Source organism: Phaseolus vulgaris, chromosome 11 (assembly GCF_000499845.2).
Source record: "Phaseolus vulgaris cultivar G19833 chromosome 11, P. vulgaris v2.0, whole genome shotgun sequence".
In the NCBI taxonomy this organism is placed as follows: domain Eukaryota; kingdom Viridiplantae; phylum Streptophyta; class Magnoliopsida; order Fabales; family Fabaceae; genus Phaseolus; species Phaseolus vulgaris.
This window is the reverse complement of record NC_023749.2, coordinates 3,249,151-3,261,470: the sequence shown is the minus strand read 5'-3', so window position 1 is coordinate 3,261,470 and position 12,320 is coordinate 3,249,151. Positions and strand designations below refer to the sequence as shown.

Genomic DNA, 12,320 nt, shown 5'->3' with positions numbered 1-12,320 from the left:
TATTTATTTTTAATGAACTGTTTTTGCGGAAACTGAAAAGTAAAATAATTGAAAAACAAGTAAATTAATTCAACCATAATTTAAATTCAATAGAATATATATATTTGCTGTTGATGTTGCTATATTGCAATGTGCTGAATTTAGGAAATAAAAAAAGGCTCAGAAAGTTATAGGCTCTTTTGACCTCATGAAAATATGATAATAATGATTGAGTTAATGGTTTCAAAGATTTATCATCATCTGACAAATTGATCTATCAGCCGGTCCAATCCGAGTTTAAAAATTATGAACCTTCCGTAGTGTTTTGAGTTTAAAAATTAAGTTGAAATTTCAGATGTAGTACAAACTGTCTCCCAGATTCTTTGCAAAATGATCGCTTTGTGTTGAAAGTGCTTTGAAATTCACACTATGAATAATAACGTGGCTACAGGGCTTGTACCAGATATTTATTGTAAGAAAACATTTTTTTGGGACGATCATGTCAAACAAGCTTAGAATCATATTGGTATTTTAGCAGTAAGATGATCTGAACAAGAGATATAACGGGAAACGATAAAATCATAAAGCATAGTATTTGATATTTCTATTCCTTTTACCATCTTCCATACATGTATATAACTAACTGCCAATAATTTGACTTGAAAACAGAACGATGAAAAATTTAGGAGGGTAGTTACTCAACATTCCTACTCTATTTACATGTTGTAACAGCTAAAATGAGCTCCGCAAATTCCTTTACACCTTGAAAATCAGGCAATCCAATTCAACTGCCAGTAATCAAGGAATTCAGACGAATTAGATAATCAACAAATGACAACGAACAAAACGACAAGAGGCTCTTGGTTAAATTGATTAAAATAATCGACAAATTCTGCAGATGCTGCAGTTAAGATTATGATTGATCTGGTAATATATAAAGAATCAACCGTAAGGTTTCACAATGGTAAACTCACCCAAACCATGCCCACCTTTGACGAACGTGACCCAACTGAAGCCATTATTTGAGAAGCAAGGAAGAAAGTACACGCAACCAAAAAATAATTAAGCCTCGAGATTAAACCCTGATTCATCATATTAACATGCAGGGTTGGGTAGGTTAGTTCCGGAAGGTCACGATAGATCAAAGGATCCCTGGCCTTCACTGATTGCATAGAGTAGCTTCTTGTACATAATTTCCTGTTTTAAAATGGAAATCAAAGATTAGCACCGAGAGATGCTTTGACATGCATGATCATAAAATCAACAATGATTTGCAGTGTTTCTACCTTGCTAGAATAAGGAGGAAGTTTCAGGTAATTTGCACACGTCATCACACTAGGCAAGTCATCATCCGCTGATTCTGAAGGCCCGTTCCCATTAGATGAAGCATTAGCTGCACTTGACGAAAGCTGCACCAAGACATGTAAATGTAATCACTTGTTAGCATTGTATTTTGTGTATCCCTGCTTCGAGATGTAAAGAGGAAAAATAAAGCAATGTATTCATTTCTTTAATTTCACTGTACACAGTAAATCTTCTGCTTATCATGTTACAACTATTCTGTATGAGAAAATTCAGATTTCCCGACACATCATGTTACTTCAGAAAGATCTGCAGTAACACTGGTAATGACCAGATTTCAAATAGCACAAACGGAGGATCATCCCCACCTCACATAATAAAGACACTTGTAACATTCAAGATTTCAAGTAAAAAATAACATGAAGGCATAATTAATGAACTAGCAGACAGGTTGCAAGTTATCAAAATTTATTTTTCTAATACCTTTCTCACAATTGTTAGTTTTGGATTTAGAACTGCCAGTCCACCAGGTGGCAATCTAGGTGCACCAGTAACAAATTGACAGAAACCTCTCTGCTGTTCTGGCGTGAATTCTCCCATGATTTCTAGTAACTGAAAATAGCATCATACAGAATGAGCTCCAAATATAAAAGCCTAAATTTTTTTCAATCACAATTGCCCTTCTATAGGAACAAGAATCATACATTAACTATGGCTGGGCTCTTGGCAGTATAACCATGGTCAAATTTTATATGATCAGCAAGTGTTTCAGTCTGCAGAAAAGAAACAATTTTTTTACTATAATGATCATTGTAACAGTTCAAATATTGTTGTAAGAAGCAGCAATACATTTGAGTAAAAAGAAATACCTTCCACAATTCTCTACGGCCGCAAAGCAGGTAGTCCAGTTCTTGGGGAGTAAAAATTTGCAAAGATGAGATTTCAAAAACCTGAAAATGTTTAGTTTTTCAACTTCAGTATATGAATATAATATCCAACCAGTTTTTTCATGTTCCAACTATTGTTCAGCCGATCTCTCAAACACAAGAGGAGCAAGCAGCTAATTTCAGTTGTCAAAATTTGAAATTGAATAACTTAGATATACGGTTATTTATTTTCAATCTTCCTTTCTTGATATGAAAAGGTAATGGGGGCATGATAAGTACCCAAACACTTGGGGAACCCACCCTCAAAAGCTAACTATTAAGGAGTGAGAACCAAATACTCCACTGAACATCTCAGTTTACTTCACTGTGGGACTTGGGCACCCCATAGTATCCAAGTTACTATCGCTCTTTACAGGAGTCAATGTCTCGAAGCTTTTACTATACTTCTCTCGGTGACACACTACCTAAATCTCTTGTTGGTCAGAACCCCACTGATCAAAACCCTTCACAGGAAGCCCTTTCTGAGACCCCAACAATTAGCACTGATACCAATTGATAGGTACCCAAGCACTTGGGGAACCCACCCTCAAAAGGCTAGCTATTAAGAGGGCGAACCAAACACTATACTCCACCGAGCATCCCATACTACTGAATGTAAGACTTGGGCACCCCATAATACCCAAGCTCCGGTCAGGACACAACACAAGGAAGATAGCAAACTTAAGTAAAAGGCTAGGACAAACAAAAGTAGTAATTTTCACTAGAAAAAAATACCTCAGAATCTAAACATCAAAATCTAAAAGCTGAAAAGATTAATGTCCAATACCAAATTAAAAACCAGTCAACTTAACTTTTCAATAAAATTGTTTGGGAGAAACAAGATAAGGAAAAAGAATGGACCATGTATAATAAAAGACAGACAACGATGAAATTGAAAAAGTTCCTATTCACATTCATAACAAATACATTAAATACTAGATAAGAACTCACACAGCATCCTTAAACAAGGTACATGGTCAAATTTAAAAGAAATAACTGAAATCAGCAATTATACCTGATTGAACCCTGCTCTAAATGCTTCCATCTGACGCATGACTCCAGCCTTAACAGTTGCCTCGACCACCATGGATATGTACTCCTCTAGATTATTGATGTCAACCTGAAAGTTAGACAGTGAGTTGAAAGAAATTTTCATAACAGAGAATCAGAACCAAACAAAAAAAAAGGAAAAAGAAGCAGACTGAATACATACAATTTCATCTCCAGGTTTCAAGATGTACTCTGGATAACCAGGAAGTGTAAAGTCCAAGCAGAGATCTTCAATTGGAGCCCCACGAAAATGTAAATTACCAATTGTATCAGTATAGCAACCACCAAAAGATTCGATATAACGTTTCCGGGAAACAAGGGCATTTAACTCTTGCAAAGTTTTCCCAAGCTCCGCATCAATGAAAAGAATGTCATGCAAATCAAGCTCCTGCAATATATGAAAGGGTAAATATATATAAACTACAAATCATCCTAAAGATCAAGTATAAACATGAAATCAGTGAACTGACAAGACATCAACATTCCACAACTTACTTGACCGAGAACAAGCTTATAAAATGCCGCTGATAGTGGTAAATCCAATAGGCGTCCATCTTGGAGGGCTTTAGCCATTACACGACCTAATAGCCGGAAATATTCAATAACTTTAGAAAATTGGGTACCCTCTGATGCATCAGCATTTGCAGGCCAAGGTCGAGGAAAAAGTCCAAGAGGAGAGTGAACAAGTTCTCCATCTCCAGCAAAAGAGCCTTCGCTACTTTTCATTTTCCTTTCATTTCCATCAATTTCCATTGGATATTTCTCTGAAAAACCTGATCTCCACATTCGAAGTGCAACTCTTTGTATGTCATGACTGAGAAGTGTGTAGAACTCCAAGGTGGGACCCAGACCAGTGCCAACTTCGCCAAAATATTCTACTTCAAGCACAGCCTTTTGACTAGAATACAACTCCATCACTTTGGCAGCAGAATCCAAAATGCGATTTCGAGATACACGAACCTTTTGACGCTGCAATCTCCCAACCCTGATCTCTCTTTCATTTGTTGATCCATGACCATCAGCACCCTGTTGCTGCTGAAGGCGATACAGTGCACGAGACAACCCAAATGCAGTTGAATAGAAGTACTGTCTCCGGGTCTCAAAAGGAAACAAGAAAGGGCATGCTTTAGATAGCTGGTAACACCATGAAGGAAGACTCCCACTGCATAAGGCAAGGGCATCTTGTATTTGCCTAGCTAATTTCGGAGTAAGTTTGCTGCTTATAAATTCCTCTGCAGGAACCCTAGCACCAACGGTAATACTTAGCTCATCTAAATCCAAAATTTTTCCCTCTGCAAAGTTATCAGTAACCACTTGGGCCCTCAAACGAGACGCAAGTTGGTTCAAACCCTCTAGCACCCTCAATAATGCCAATATATTGTACGTAGGATTAGATTTCTCCAATTCACAGGGCAATTCACCCTGCAAGATGCTATCTAATACAGATGTCTGATGTAGCTTGGCTTCAGATCCAGAATTTGATGCAGATTTGCCAGATTTTGACGCATTAGAGCTTGAACCTCCAGGGGTAGCTCTATCTGTTTGGTTCTCTGACTTCTGATAAGTTATAGTATAAATATCACCCCACAACCTGCTTCCATCACTGGATACATAGTCATTACTGCCAGCAAATCTCTCGTCATCATCTTCATCATGCACAAGCTGTCTTTGAATTGCCTGATATATAGTCAAATGCCTATTAAGCTGCTTCCCACCAGCAGTAAAGATCAACTTAGGAGGATCATTAGAACTACCAAACAATGGACGACCTAGTCTGTCTCTTCCACCCCTGATACCTCTGTTATTGACAGATCCAAGTCCAGCCATGGCAGCAGCAGCAAATGACATTGCGCCTCTTGAACTTGATGTATAGCCACTCCTAAAATCTGCAGAGTCTGATCCCCTCACTGTACCAGCTTTGCTGCTAGAACCTGAGGCAGCATTAGCCTGGCCATCACTTGTTGCAGGAGCAACAGTACTCTCCTCAGCCAAGTCTCCCAATTTCACATCATGTACTTTGTCAGGAGAGCATACCAACGGAAGAGAATCATCCCTCAGAACCTGCGATAAGAAAAAATAAAAAACACAAAATATGTAAAAGTTAAAAATATATACAACTGAATTCAATTCAAACATTGAATCTTGATAAATGTCATAGATATGATTTGATTATGTTAGAGATACGATATGGCTTGATTTGATAGGGAAATATCTTATCTAATATTTCCCATCATTAAATATTTATTTTGTTCCTTATAAATAAGAATATCTTGTGTGTACACAGCACACAATTTCAAGCAATCCTTAAAATAATAAATATATTGCCGATAGACAAAATTAAAAAATTGCAAATAAAAAGACTAGGATTGAGTTAGTAGTGAGTGGCTCAGACAGTTGGAACAAGGTCATGAACTCAACAATCTTCATTGCCACCATTATACCCACGGAAAAAATAAAAAACAAAAAGGTAGAAAGAGAGCAGCATTTCAGTTTGAAAATATTGCAAACAACGTAGAGGGACACCAGCGCTGGAAGTAAAAACAAAGATGCACACAGATTTTAACATATCAAAAAGTAATGTTGAACATGTAAGAAAAAAAAAAGGAATGATGTCAGAAAGCAAAAAATGACAGTAGCACAGTAACCACTCTACTTCAATCAGATAATCATAACTAAGGAAGGAAGAAAATTTTAGCCAAATAACAGTAGATAACATACATCTTCATGGTCATCATCTTCATCATCAGAAATCTCATCATCTTCAATCACCAATGCCTCATCAATCTCAACAGGAGATATATCCAAATCTTCATCCTGCAAGTTGAATTAGGTTCATGATTTAGACCAAAGCTTAGCATGCATGCAAACACTGTCATAGGAAAACAAAACAAGAAAATAAGACCTCCAAAAGTAGTCTAAAACATTTCCCAATAAAACAGGCATATAATAGAACTACACTTCGATATTGACAAGTTTAATGTCAGAATAAATAATCAAATATAAACTGTATAAAACATTTCATTTTTCACTTGAGAGGCACCAGGCAACAAATCCTGACATGCACTTTTACGAATAAAGGATGCGGATCAGCATATATATAGTACCCATGCAAAATCCATAGTCAGGTCATACATAGCCAGAAGGAACCGAAGAGGAAAAAACAGAACACCATCCAACAAAAACTTAATAATTGTAAATTATAGATTGACAGATGAAAAAAACTGAAGCATTGCAAACTCTAACCTAGGATTTCACAGTATATGATATAACACCAATTCATGGAGTAATAAATATAATGTGTAACACTGAAATCACACAAACATCAATACACATGCTGTCCCAGAGACAAGTCTCTAATACGGAATGCACTTGCTGTATCAGAAACAAAAGTCTCCTATATCACAAACAAAATCACCAATACACTTGCTGTCCCATAGACAGAAATCTCCAACAGAAAGTATTCTCTATCCACAAACTAAACATGACTTCACGTCGCCTAATTACACAACCTACCATCAGATGTATACTCCTAAATTCCTAATACATAACTACCAGCAGTTATTTTCTACGCATGGCTACCATCCTACAGTTTAATACATTATTGTTTTCTAAAAGAGTTATTTGAGTTCTGTTTCTAGAGAAGTTTCCATCATTATACCTCAGAAGTAGAGTCACCGTTTACAGGCTTTGCTTGAGCCTCTTTATCAAGAGCTGCTCTTCTGCGAGTAGCATTCCTTGTTTGAGGTCCTCTTGACTCCGCTTGCGCGGGCTTTAATACAGCTTTTCCCTTACCCTTAGAAGAGCTAGTGCTTTTATCTTGAAGTATTTCCTTTCTAGATGTGTCACCTATATTAACAGATGATCTGGATCTAGTAGAATGACGACGGGTGGTGGAAGGAGAGGATACACCACCTCCTGCAGGAGTTGTCCCTGATTCAGAATGACCAGCAGGTACAGTGAACTTCTGACCAGATTCACTTCGCTGGATACGAGACCAAAGAAATTCCTCAATGGCTGCTAAACTTGCTAACGGATCAACCAAAACAACATTTGATGAATAATCCCTAAGTGACTTTTCACCCTGAGCTCGACAAAGCCGCAACTTGAAGGGATGAGATAATGCACTTAGTCCAGAGGAGAGGCGTGCACTCCCACTTGATGACCTGGATGAATGACTCAGCACAACAGGGAAACGCTCCAAAGAGGACAAGGCATTTTGAAGCTTCTGGACCAAGACAGTCATAGGAGTCACAGTCCCAACCTCAGTTGAGGAAGGTAGAGCAACAGCTATAAATAACTTAAACCTTGTAAGTGCTTGTTGGCGAAGGTTTGGAAGGTGGGTTTCTAAAGATTTATCTTTAGAGAAGTACCCACAAGAAAAGTAATTCAACAAAGCTGCAACAACACCACTACCAATAAATTCAAAAGTAGATACACCATCACCTTTGCCAAGTTCCTTTAGCATGTCAGCTATGACCCCGATTAAATACTCTTCCAGAACAAATCCAGAAGATTTAGATTTCCCCTTTCCAATGGTCCCTTGTTCATCCGCACCAGCATTTAACTTCATGCAAAGATTTTTCAGATTCAAAAGATCATCAGTAATACCCACTTCCGAAGCCCCAGGATCCGAAGGAAAGTACTTATCTTTAAAAGCTTTTGCAGCTGTACTAACAGACAAACGAATACTGGAATTTACTGTTGGAATCTCCACAGAACTTGGAGGCGAACCAACATTTACTGAAACAGGAGCCTTCAAATCGTCCAAAGGATTTCCATCAGGATTGGAACTTCCACTGCGTCGCCGATAACGCCTAGAGCGAGATGATGCTCCAGATATAGAATCATTATCCTTCTCAGCAGAAGATGCCTGAGTAGAGATATTGGTTGAATTTCCCGGTAAAATAAGTTGGTCCACTGCATGCACAACACCTTCTCTAATGAACATCTTGGAGAATGTCCCAGGAAGCTTTTCCATAAGAATTTCAGCAATTTTCAAGGCAGGTACCAGCACATGTGGATCTTTCCATGCTAGGACCCCAGCTAAGAAACTATAAATCAAATAGAAAATGCATAAATACTTTGAACACATAAAATCAGTTAGAATATCAAGTAATATCAATCCCATTAAATTTCTACATACCTTGATATATTGGTCACACTCAATAAAGACTGGATCATCTCTGCTGTGCTGAAATACATCAATTTTCCAATGACAGAAAGACATTTGTGCCGAACAGGACCATTGACACTAGAACCATATATCTGTATTAAAGGCAAGCCAGTACCATCAATTAAACCAAAACACAAATAAGGAAGCAATGTAGCAATTTCTCATAACTAGTTTTCAATTTCACAAATCTATGAAGCAAAATTTAAGCAATTGATCAATGCAACAAATGTCAACCTGTATTAAAACTGGGAGAAGATCCATGGCAAATTGCCTAAGTAGTTCAGGCTGGTCATTTAATAATTTCTCACGGGCTGATATCTCAGGAACAGTTCCATTTGAATCTTCTTGTTTCCCAGAGCTACCAGCGGGAGACTTCCTTACAATGGGCCCTTTCAAAAACATGTTGGAGATGATAGGGAGAGAAATTGTTCCTTGTGGCAATGGGGGAAGGAGCTCATTTGCCAGGTTTACAATCTCAAATATCTATATATAGAACAAATAATTAGAAAACATTCATCTCTTAAAAAATATAACAGAACTGGAAATATCAAGGCTCTAAAAAATGGTGCATTAAGGTCAGGTGAATGTTTGATAAACGAACCATTACGAGATAAAACTACACGTGAATGACCAAAAGAAGAGTTCTGAAGTTAAACCATACCTGCTCCGGGGGCCTACTTAATGCAGGAGAAACAGAGGCATTAGAAGATACTCCAGAACCAGATAGAATATCTTTAAGAATACCACTAATTCCGAGTAGCAGTAAAGTTTTAGCTCCAAGAGGGGATCCACTCGCACAAGTTGAAAGAAGTCGGATTAAACCCTGCATATGCCCAAGTCAAGGAACAAAAACTGCAGGCAAAATGCATCAAAGACTTGAAGCAAAAATTACACTTACGGTATATGTTGGTGTGCTGAGAGAAGCTTGACCCCCTCCAGAACTGCTGTTAGAGATGAGGGAGGCAGCTTGTGTTACCAGTCCATGGTTGCACAATTCATCTAGTTTGTCAGGAGATGACGCAAACGCTTCAGCTATTCGAGTCAAACAAACAGAGGCGTGCTCTAGAACCTACAAAAATTTATAAAGCAAAACGTGAAGGTATATATAAATAATTTATACTAGAGAATATAATTATCAAAATTTCCCACCTCTCGAGGTAAACTTCCTTAAAAAGATAAATTTTATGGACGCAAAATAGAAAATACAGATTCCATTACGTGACAAGACCGACAACAAAACATGACCGTACCTTGGCATCGTGATAATGAAGAAGGTTTGTCAGAAGCGGAACAGCTTCCATCACAAAATCAGATGCATCTGAAGGAAGTTTCTTGCACATATTTGCAGCAGTGGACAATGCAACCCGCTGAAACAAAGAATAATGTCAACTTACACTTGCTCACTTAAGGCACCTGAGGCCAAATGAATTATGACAGTCCAAAGGGACAAAACTATAATCAACCACTGAATGTAGGTCCTTCACTGACAATTTACCTGAACTCCAGTAGAAAAGAAGTCCAAATAAGAAAGCACGGCCATAAGAGCACCTGCTCGTAGGCAGGCAGTGGGATGCTCCTGAGATATCTTCTTCAGAGCTTGAAGGGACTGTTCATGCCATCAAACACAGTAATCAAACTATAAGAATTTCATTTTCAAAATGCTATGTCGCCGATAAAAAAATGAAAATTTATTCTCAAACTGAAAATATGACCCAGGGAGATTGTAATGTATAATTTTAAAAACAATTAGGCAGCACCAGAGTTCAACATCGAAGCATATAATATTTGTTTTACAAGTTTTGAAGTCCCACAACAGTCATGAACTAAGGAACAACCTGCTCAGCCAAGTCCATGTATTCTATGGTGAGCAACCTCGCGCAGAAGATTGAAACTGCACCATAATGAACAACCGCAGCACAAGATGAAGGTAGCACGTCGCAGAGATGGGTTAATGCTCTTGCAGCAAGAAGCATGATGTCGGGATTGTTCTCGTGATTCAACAAACCCACAAGCACAGGAACAAACGAATCAACTGAGAATGTACTAAGCGACTCTTCGGTCCCAATTGAAAGCATTTCACAGAGTTGCGTCAACGCTTCAACCTGCCGCCCTTCTTCGCCGTCCGCTCGCAATCCAAAAAGGATCTTTTTCAGCCTCCCGTTCTGGTGAGAGGAAGATGCAGAACCCATGGCAGAGGATGGGAGAAGATCATCCAACCCAGCACCAAGCTTCCGAAGAAGCCCCTGAAGTGCACTACTCGCAGAGGTCAGATTTTGATGCAAAATCCCCACACCACCTTCACTGTCATTATCGTCATCTTCCGCACCACCATCCATGTTCAATGACAGCCCTCTGTCAGCATCTCTGTCCCTAATCCTAACATCGTGTTCTTTCTCCTTACCCTTGTCGGAGTTGTCCTTGCTGCGGCGATCACGTCGAGAACCTGATGATTCATTGGCAGAGTCCATGGGAGGAGGATTCTTCGGAGGTAAGGGTTGTTCCTTAGTTCTGGATCCACGGGAGCGAGTGTTGACAGAAGAAAGAGATGCGGTGGCGGTGGCGGCGGCAGAAGCAGAGGAAGAAGAAGAGAGACGCGCGCGCTTGCTTGAACGGGTTGTGGGACCAGAGGAAGGGGATGAAGGGGCAGCTGAGGAAGCCTCCGCCCGCTTCCGGCTCCGTGTTTCCATACAAAATCCACCCAACCCGCAGTCTATCAACTCGCTCGCCTCCGAGCGTCAATCACGCTTTCATCCGCCCTATAATCCCTACCATGGATCGAATCTTTGTTGGCGGAACGAATCTGCTCCACAATTTGAAACCCTAGAAATTGCCGATGAGGGAATTGCACAGTTTCCGAACAAGGCCTTGAGTGAGATTTCGGAGGAGTGTAATCAACGGAGACAGATTCTGAGGTAATAACGAAATAGGGTTGTTGCCGGAAAACCCTAAGCCAGGGAAAAATGGGTAAGAGAAGAACAAAGAAAGAAAAGGAAGAATAAAGGGACAGAACAGAATCAGGCTTTTATATGTAACTTTCTTTGCCTTTTCTTTATATTAAAATAAATAAATAAATTATTTGATGGTGGTCACTTTCGTTCGTCCAACAGAACTGAACTAGCCATCCTCCTCTGTGGCACTGTCGCAGTGTGGCGCGTACACACCACTCTCGCGACGTCGTTTCATCCAACCCCACACAAGTTACCATAAATAATGAAAATAATATTATGCATATTTGTAAATCAAAATATTGTATAAAAATTTAAATAAAATGTAAGATTAAAACATATTTAAAAGTAGACGCAGATAATTAAGGGGAAGGATCTAAAAATTGGAAAAAAAAATATTTATCATCCCATTATTCCATATAATTATACTATTTAACATATGACTCTCAATAAATTATCTTTATATAAAAGAAAAATTGGTAATAAAACAAAATTATGCCATATTATGTCATTTCGACCATGTATAATCATATTTGTCATATAATAAATTAACACCGGTAAGTTTTGTGAATTAATTCATATCTTAAATATATTACAGACACTTGATTTTATTTGATATTTTCATATTAATTCAATATAATTTATTTCCGTATAAAGCTCAATATATTCTATTCCTAAAGTACTTATTAATATCAATTTAAATATTCACATTGTGCATAAATCAAAGTTTTAAATCCATTAACTAAATTCAACAACACTTCGATTGTCATAACTCAGTAATCAACACAAAACTCAAGGATTATATTTATTTATTTTTCTTCAAATTTTGTTATTACTCAAATATATTTGATATTCTGCCAAATCATGGAGATATCTGTAACCTATAATTTTCAATTTCACACCAATTATAATTAAAATTTTGAGTTAATTTCATTTACCCATAAA

General features: G+C 38.1%; 1 protein-coding gene across 2 annotated transcripts; it reads right to left on the bottom strand.

Moving 5' to 3' along the window:
• Positions 1–540: 540 nt before the first annotated feature.
• Positions 541–11,427, bottom strand: LOC137832135 (E3 ubiquitin-protein ligase UPL3). 2 transcript variants are annotated; one of them, XM_068640155.1, is made up of 18 exons: positions 10,266–11,427; positions 9,926–10,036; positions 9,681–9,797; positions 9,329–9,499; positions 9,092–9,253; positions 8,665–8,913; positions 8,401–8,522; positions 6,916–8,308; positions 5,976–6,071; positions 3,753–5,318; positions 3,421–3,645; positions 3,223–3,327; positions 2,151–2,231; positions 1,986–2,054; positions 1,765–1,893; positions 1,266–1,388; positions 954–1,176; positions 541–767 (listed from the first exon to the last, which is right to left on the bottom strand). In XM_068640155.1, exons 1-17 carry the CDS (start codon positions 11,115–11,117, stop codon positions 1,111–1,113), a joined length of 5,637 nt encoding a protein of 1,878 aa, XP_068496256.1. In that variant the 5' UTR covers positions 11,118–11,427; the 3' UTR covers positions 541–767; positions 954–1,110. The 2 variants fall into 2 exon arrangements, with proteins under 2 accessions (XP_068496256.1, XP_068496264.1); XM_068640163.1 differs by having other exon boundaries at positions 969–1,176.
• Positions 11,428–12,320: the final 893 nt, after the last annotated feature.

Excerpts from the sequence above, each read along its gene's own strand:
- LOC137832135 (XM_068640155.1), bottom strand. The coding sequence starts at position 11,117 with ATGGAAACACGGAGCCGGAAGCGGGCGGAGGCTTCCTCAGCTGCCCCT. Across the intron at positions 9,798-9,925 it reads TCTTTTCTACTGGAGTTCAG|CGGGTTGCATTGTCCACTGC; the intron begins GTAAATTGTCAG and ends TCTTTGTTTCAG. Across the intron at positions 5,319-5,975 it reads AAGATGATGACCATGAAGAT|GTTCTGAGGGATGATTCTCT; the intron begins GTATGTTATCTA and ends TTCTTATCGCAG.